General features: G+C 43.5%; 1 protein-coding gene across 1 annotated transcript in view; it reads right to left on the reverse strand.

The window, feature by feature from the left end:
- PPP2CB (protein phosphatase 2 catalytic subunit beta) overlaps positions 1 to 6,646 on the reverse strand; it is a 26,756-nt gene extending 20,110 nt beyond the window's left edge. Inside the window, exon 1 of the mRNA XM_017535995.2 lies at positions 6,155 to 6,646. Within this exon, the coding sequence (XP_017391484.1) occupies positions 6,155 to 6,256 (102 nt within the window). The 5' untranslated portion in view covers positions 6,257 to 6,646. The remainder of the gene's footprint in view (positions 1 to 6,154) is intronic.
- Between the last annotated feature and the right edge of the window lie 2,184 nt (positions 6,647 to 8,830).

Raw genomic sequence — 8,830 nt, forward strand, 5'->3', positions numbered from 1 at the left:
GGGGTTTCACCATGTTGACCAGGATGGTCTCGATCTCTTGACCTTGTGATCCACCCGCCTCGGCCTCCCAAAGTGCTGGGATTACAGGCTTGAGCCACCGCGCCCGGCCTTTTTAATTCTTTTGATAACAGAAGTACCTCAGTCAAAAAACAGTTTACAAGGAATGATTACAGACATTTTAAATTACAAAGGACACAACAGCAAACCAGTTCTAAGCTTGAGCTCTTGAGCTCTCCCATTCTCCAGAAAGAAAACGGAATCCGTAATACACAGAACTCCAGGACTAATATGATTATTAATAAAATTTAGACTTGAAAAGTAACATACGTTAAGGAAGAAAAGATGTCTTCATGCAAGTTTCTTTAAACAATCTGGATTAGGTTTGACTTCACTACATTTACTTGAAGGCAATCAGTTCAAAACAATAAAAAATTTCTATTTAATACAGACTCAGATTTCTCATACAGATTATGTCTGTAATTTTAATAACATTCTTCCTATAAAACACTACATTCAAAAATAATCTAGGAAAATAAATTATGCATTAATTCCATCTCCAATTTCTGGCATTTTCATTTCCATTTCCTTTTACCAAAGAAGGGCTTCATTCACCAAGTCTTTTATAGCATTTGTACTGAAGAAAAGACTGTGAAGACAAAATTTCTGCAGGATCTTCAAATAAGAATAAAAGGCACATACTGCAAGTAAAAATATACAATGAAAAGAAATTTTACACTGTAGGTATGTAATCTGACATGTCATATATAAAGTAGAAAAATGTAACAAAGTCCACTTTCCCGTCATTAGCAATAGTTCATGCTAGCCTAGTTTGATTTAATTTACCTGTCCACTAAGAGAGGCTGGCTTAGGTAAGCAAGTTCAGTCACTAGAATTGGGTCTTAAGCCTCTAGTTCACTGCACTCATGCCATTCCTCCTTACAGTAAAAAAGGAGCTATTTTCTTTATCACTGTATTTTAGACGTTATCAATGGACCCCCAAAGCTGGCACTAATTTTTGCTCAGGTGAAGTTAAAAATGGAAGTACCAGTTAGGCATTTTGCTGGTGAAGACCACTATTTTTATTTTTTAAAGCTGTAATCAATCACAGAAAGTAATCTAAAAATTTTTTCTCAATTCACAAAAATCACTCATTTTTGCCAGGGTCTGACCTTCATTAAGATGGTTTTGGGCATTCAGGAACAAGCACTATTTCACATTAGTGTAAGTAAGCACCAATGTGAAACAAGCACTATTTCACATTAGGAGTAAGTCATAGCCTAAAGATATTGCTGCTTATTTCAAGGCTAACACCAGGACTCAGAAACATTTCCATCAGTTCAATATAAAATTTACATTATTTATACTCCTACACAAACCTGAATATTTTTCTCAATAGGTGCTTTATAATCGTCAGAATAAAGATCTGCCAGCACACAAATTGGCTGAATTTCCCTCCCCACCTAAAGAATCATCACCAAGGTTCTTCAGTTATATAGAATGTATCAGGTCAAAGAGCTTAACATTTTTACTCTTTCTGAGACAAGAGTTAAATATAGTTCTAGTCACAAAGTGTCCTTATCAGTGCTAGCCTGGCTCTCTAGGCACACAATCTTCTAAAATAACTGCATACTGCTGATGCAGGAATGAATCACAGAAGCAATTTCTCTGCACACAAAAGAGGAGTCAAATTCACAATCAGCTTCAAAAGCTGGATTGCTAATTTAAGTTAGTGTTAAGAGCTAGTCTTCTCAGAAGACGTGCCTTGCTATTTTATGCAAACAATTTTTCACTAGGCAGAAATTAACCTTGGAAGCCAGACACATCATACCATTCATACTCTTATTTTTTGTAGTCATTCACCCACTGGCACTAGGATGGATTTTATTTTTGCTACTACCTCAAAATAGGCCTTTACTAGTACTACTCTGGTCTTGATTTCAGTGGACTCCTTCAGTTTTTGGGGAATCTGAGTTAGAATAGAAATTTAAGGGAAAAACCACCATCATACAATGGAACTTTCTATAGAATAGTATTTCCAATAGAATAATTAAAAAAAAAAAAACCCAAAATCTAATCACAAGGAGTTAAATAACGATGATTTATATAATTAGGTTTGACTTTTATTTTTCTCATACATTCTTTCTATATGCCTACCATTCTTACCCCAGAAAGGTAAGGCAAGTATTAAGTAGACCAAATCAGGAGTAAAGTTACTTCACATAACTGCTATTAATCCCAGTACTCTGTGGTTCACATTACAGAGACCTTTTCACGGTTCTAGAGCCACTATATATAAAAATCTCCTTTAAAGTACATTTACCACAGAAGAGTCACATCAGCACATCTATTTATTTTGCATTTTTTAACAAAAGAAAATGGGTAATACTTAAGATTAAAACGTTCAGCCTTTCTTCATTTAAAGTTCACTGAGTGCTTACTTCTCATTAGGACTCTACATGGCAGCCTTTCTTCATTTAACATTCACTGAGTGCTTACATCTCATCAAGACTTTACATGGACAATATATATATATATTTTAAACTACACTCTGTCACCCAGGCTGGAAGTGCAGTGGTATGATCATTGTTCACTGTAACCTCTGTCTCCCAGGGATTCTTGTGCCTCAGCCTCCCAAGTAGCTGGGAGTGCAACACTACACCCAGCTCTTTTTTTTTTTTTTAAAGTTAGATGCAGGGTTTGGCCATGTTGGCCAGGCTGGTCTCAAGCTCCTAGTCTCAAGTGATTTACCTGCATCAGCCTCCCAAAGTGCTGAGATTACAGGCGTAAACCACTGTGCCTGGCCAATGGGTAGTATCCTAGCACGTACAAACAATCCCGGAGGGCTGGTACATAGTGTCATAAGGAATGAGAGGTGTAGAGAGACTGACAGCTAGCAAGCTGTGAAGCAGGACTGGAACTCAGACAGGCTGAATGCTGCACTTGTTATGTATGAACAAGGAGGATGGGGTAGGGATACAAACTGGAATTAGGGACTAAGGTCTGAAAACATATATACACATACACACACAAACCACAAAACTAGGTCACAGCTGCCAGAAGAGAGCTGCAAAACTAAACATGGCTCAAAAGAGTAGAAAGAAATGAGTATTATCACACTTCTCCATCTCATTGGCAACTCCATCAATGGGGGCAGAGGACAAAAAGTAATGAATTTCACTAACAAATATTTTTGCGGATAACTACAAATATTCAAAGAAAAAAATGGGCTGGGAGCGGTGGCTCACTCCTGCAATCCCTGCACTTTGGGAGGCCAAGGCGGGAGGATCACTTGAGCTCGGGATTTTGAGACGAGCCTAGGCAACATGATGAGATCCCATACAAAAAAATAAAAAAATAATCCTGTTGCAGTGACACCTGTCTGTGGTCCCAGCTATTTGAGGGGCTGAAGTGGGAGGATCTCTTGGGTCCTGGAGGTCAAGGCTGCAGCAAGTCATGATTGCCCCACTGTACTCCAGCCTTACTGACACACCAAGACTGTGCCTTTAAAAAAAAAAAAAAAAAAAAAAAAAAAAAAAAAAAAAAAAAAAAAAAAAAAAAAAAGCTAGAAAAAAAAAAAAAAACCTTTTTTTTTTTTTTGAGATGGAGTCTCACTCTGTTGCCAGGCTGGAGTGCAGTGGTGCAATCTCAGCTCACTGCAACCTCTATCTCCTGGGTTCAAGCGATTCTCTTGCTTCAGCCTCCTGAGTAGCTGGGACTACAGGCACGCACCACCACGCCAAGGTAATTTTTTGTAATTTTAGTAGAGACTGGGTTTCACCATATTGGCCAGGATCTGCCCACCTCAGCCTCCCAAAGTGCTGGGATCATAGGCGTGAGCCACTGTGCCTGCCCAAGACAATCTTAAATGTACCTATAAAGTCCTAGGAACTGTTAGTCTGATTTATTTAGGAGCCGAAGTAAAAAAAAAATCTCTCTCTTGACAAATACAGAAAGCTTCACAAGTGACTGACACTCTGGTGTGATTATTTCAAGGTACAGTAGTGGTACACTATTCTTCTCTAGGAGTTCATCTTAAAATTATTAGAAAGTCAATGGGGGCTGTGCACCGGGTTCACGCCTGTAATCCTAGCACTTTGATGGACTGAGGTGGGCGGATCACTTGGGGCCAGGAGTTCGAGACTAGCCTGGTCAACATGGCGAAATCCCATCTCTACTAAAAATGCAAAAATCAGCAGTGCATGGTGGTGTGCACCTCTAATCCCAGCTACTCAGGAGGCTGAGGCAGGAGGATCCCTTGAACTCAGGAGAGGGAAGCTGCAGTGAGCAGAGATGGCACCGCTGCACTCCAACCTCTGTCTCAAAACAAAAACAAAAAGAAAACAACAAAAAAAGAAAGTCAATGGGAAAAACAGATTCAACTAACACTTTGCCCATAATCTGCATTCTGATGTTCATAGCAAGGTTAACTGACTCAGCTCATTTCAAACCTGTACATTTCACTACACATTAGAGTTTGAGAAAGATATTTAAAGCACAAATTGTAAGACATAATAAAATGAATGTTGACTGAAGCCACAGGTAAGCAGTTCGTTTTAGAAAAAGAAAAATACCACTTGTTTGGCATTTCTATTTACAAAAATAAATCCTTCTGTGTTAACCAACAGTTATTTAATACATAAAGGACCCGGGCAACATTACACCCGTTAAAAACACTATTTTAACTTAACACTATTAGTGCTTCTTTTCTAAGTAAATTTCATGATTTTAAGAGTGTCCTAAAATAAGACTAACAAAAATTTGTCCTTTTCCAGTGTACTTCTGCGATATCATGATTTCCAAGCGTTATGGTAAAAAAAAAAAAAAAAAAAAAATGTACAGATTATGTTAAAAATAAATAACCTTGTTACTTCATGGACTTCAAGTGGAAATTTTTAACATAAAAATACATGAAAATTATTTAGTCCATCTTATAAAGGATAAATGTGGAAAACTAGACTTTAAAGATGGAGAGATGGAAATAATTCCACAGGTTAAGAAAACAACGGATACAGAATTTATAAAATGATCACTTTACACACTCACGAACGATGTACAAGAAAGAATTGATCACCTGCATGCGTTATTCTTTGGAAAAAACTTTATGTTAAAAACGAAAATAATTGTCTGAAAAGTGCTATCATGCGTGAAAACACACACTCCACATCATTTTCAGCAAACACGGTTCCCAAACTCAAGACCCGCTCTCGTTTCTGAAAATCAATGCTTTACTACCAAGAGCGAGTGAACGCAAAGACCAGTCACCATCTGTTTTCACCAAAGTCAACCTCTATTTTAAAAATCGCAGTTGGCCATCACGCCTACCTCTCCACAAACAAACGCTTGACACATTAAAGAGCCAGGGTTTTTTTTTTTCTTTTTTCGGAGACAGGGTCTCGCTCTGTCGCTCAGGCTGGAGTACAGTGGCGCGATTTCGGCTAATTGCAGCCTCCACCTCCTGGGTTCAAGCAAGCCTCCGGCCTCAACCTCACGAATAGCTGGGACTACTGGCACACGCCACCATGCCCCACTAATTTTTTTAAAAAAATTTTTTGTGGAGATGGGGCCTCACTACGTTGACCAGGCTGCTCTCTTAACTCGTGGACTTAAGCAATCCTCCAGCCTCAGCCTCCCGTGAGTTAGTGATTTTTGAGATGCCCCGTTCGTCTGACAAAAAGTCTACATTAATTAACAAGTTCATTAGTAGGCACGACATTCTGGTTAAATTTAGGTGCATTTTCAGAGACAGCATTGCTCCTTTTCGGACACCGCTCTCGCCAGCCCACTCGGGACATGCTGGAGTGGCAGGAACTCCCCAGGGGAGTGCAGGCAACCTGACCAACATCAGGCTCGACTCCTGGGGGCGCGTTTCCCTGCCCATCCACACCCGAGCCCCCACGCCCGGGATCTGGGCCACCGGCCGCGGGCGTGGGGCGTGTCCCGCGCCGAGGCAGAGGAGCCGGACCAGGGCAGTCCAACGCTCCAGTCCCTGACCAGCTGGGCCCGCCGCCTGAATGGACGCCGGAGCGGCAACACCGCAGGCCCTTGGTGGGCCAAGCCGGGCCGGGAGCGGACGGGCCAGGGACGTGCAGGAAAGCTGCGGCCGCGGCTCGTCCCAGCCTCGCGCTCCCGCACTCGCCCCTCGCGGCGCCCTCACCTTCTCGCACAGCGTCCGCACTTGGTTCTCGTTCAGCTGCTTACACTCGTTCAGCTGCTCGACCCACTGGTCCAGCTCCTTGGTGAACGCCTTGTCGTCCATGGCGGCCCGATCCCGATGCGGGTCCCGAGCCCCTGCCCCGCCGCCGCCCTCCCCCCACCCCACCCGCCCCCGGCCCCGGCCCCGGCCCCGGCGCCGCTCCCTTCTCCCTCCGCCGCCGCCGCCAGATCCCACTGGGGGAAGACGGAGCCGGGGAGGGCGGCCGTGGGCCCCGCGCCCCGCCCAAGCCCAGAAGGCGGCTCCAAGCGCGCGGCCTGGAAGAGACCCCTGCCCGCCCTTCCTCGCCTGGCCGCGCGCCGCGCGAGTCGGTGAAGGACGCGGGGAGGTGCCGGGGAGCGCGCCGCGGGTTCTCGGCCAACTCCCGCTGGACTATGGCCGTCCGCCGCCACCTCACGCCCGCCGGCCTCTCCCGGTTATCTTTCCCCTTCTCTCGCTCTTTCTCGCCCCTCCCTCCAGGTTTCCGTCATCGCTCGGGCATTTCCGCCGGGAAAAGGCGAGCAGGCGGCGCCGCCGGGCCACGGCGCACTAGGAGCAGAACAGCGCCCTCGCTTGGCTTGGCGGAGAAACGGTCCTAGGACGCCGGGGTCCCTCCTTTCCCAGCCCTGCCCCAGACCAAGTTCTGCTGGTTCTCCCTTCAGATACACTGATCTCTGGGAACTTTGTCCTCACTTTAGCTTCCTGCAGTACTTTTTCAGTGCTCTGGACAGGGAATTGGAAAACTTGGGCTCCCCTTAACATTGTCCTCCCCCAGAGTCTAGCACTCAATAGCAGGCATTCAATATTGATGGAGTAAATAATTGCTTATTTCCAGCCTGGTCTGTAGTCCTAACATCTCGAATCCTCTCTTTCAACATTAGAAAAGTGAAATGATTATTCTGTAGGATAATCTGTGGCCCTTCCAGCTCCAGCGTTATTGAACGTGTTTTCTGCAATGCGTACTGAGGTTAATGATTTGTTCATTCAACAAATATTTATTGAGACAGAGGAGGGACCCCTTCTTAGGAGCCAGCTAGGCACCTCCCCCCCCAAGTATGGAAAGGAAAATCTTGAGCCTCAGGGAGGCTGAGGTGGGAGGATCACTTGAGCCCATCAGTTCGAGACCAGCCTGGGCAACATGGCAAAACTCTGTCTCTAGAAAAAATTAGCTGGGCATGGTGGTGCATGCCTGTAATCCCAGCTACTCAGGAGGCTGAGGTGGGAGGATCATTTGAGTCCAGGAGGCAGAAGTTGCAGTGAGCTGAGATTGCACCACTGCACTCCAGCCTAGGCAACAAGTGAGACCCTGTCTCAATAAATAAACACACACGTAAATAAATTAAAAAGGAAGCTGATTTTCAGCCAAGCTTGGAAATCTCACAACAAAAGTGAGAATGAGAATATTTTCAGGGTTCCTAGAGAAGATGGACTGAAAACAAAATATACCCTGAGGGCAAGTGGGAACTGTGGATGGTAGTTAGGGAGGGGGGTCCTGGAAATAGAAGCAAATGTGTTTGAAATTAATGTCAGAGAATGTTCTTAAGAGTTAGAGATGAGTAGATGTTTGTGAAAATAGTACTTCCAAGTTTAGTCAAGTAGTGATGTAGAACAAAGAAAAATACTTTCTTTGAGTGCTTCCTATATACTAATGTTTTTACATGTAGCTTCTCATTTAATGCTCCAGTAACCTCATGAGGCTGGTGTTATTACTTTCCATTTTACAGATTAAAAAAAGACAGGTAGAGGTTTAAATACATGTTCAAGTCACACAGATAGCACCGGCAGAATACGGATTAACACATACATATGAGTTCCACTCCATGCTTTATGCTTAATGTTCTATGGCCCCTACAGTGTGCATGGGAGCGTGGAAAGCCCGAGAATGGCAGATTGGCCAAGGGGCTTCATGACTGCAGTATCAGTTTTTGCTATTTTGGTTGTGATGGCCTCTTAATTATAAATAAGAACAATAATTCTTTTTTGTTTGTTTGCTTTTTTGAGATATAGTCTCACTCTGTTGCCCAGACTGGAGTGCAGTGGCATGATCTCAGCTCACTGCAACCTCTGCCTCCTAAGCTCAAGCAATTCTCCTGCCTCAGTTTCCCGAGTAGCTGGGATTACAGGTGCACACCACTACTGCATGGCTAATTTTTGTATTTTTAGTAGAGATGGGGTTTCACCATATGAGCCAGGCTGGAAGAACAGCAATTCTTAAACTTACTTCTTTTTTTGCTTTTTGCTACTGTCAAGTGTGTGTGTGTGTGTGTGTGTGTGTGTGTGTGTGTGTGTGTTCTTCTGCAGAACATAACCATGAACCTCCAATCCTTGGTAAATTACTGTCATGCCAAACTGCACTTAATCTTAGGTTTATAGGCCAGATCTAATTTTCTTTGTTGACCCAGAAGTTTTCTTATTTTTATTGTTTACCTCTCTCTTTTTGGTCAAATAATTACAAAAAAAAAAACTTCCATAGATCATTTGCCTTAAAAGTACATGTCAAATTTTCTTCTTACACAATTGACTAGGCTCTTTTAAAATATATAAACAGGCTGGACTCAGTGGCTCACGTCTGTAATCCCAGCACTTTGGGAGGCTGAGGCAGACAGATCACGAGGTTAGGAGTTTGAGACAAGCATTACC

Source organism: Cebus imitator, unplaced genomic scaffold (genome assembly GCF_001604975.1).
Source record: "Cebus imitator isolate Cc_AM_T3 unplaced genomic scaffold, Cebus_imitator-1.0 Scaffold5, whole genome shotgun sequence".
Lineage (NCBI taxonomy): Eukaryota > Metazoa > Chordata > Mammalia > Primates > Cebidae > Cebus > Cebus imitator.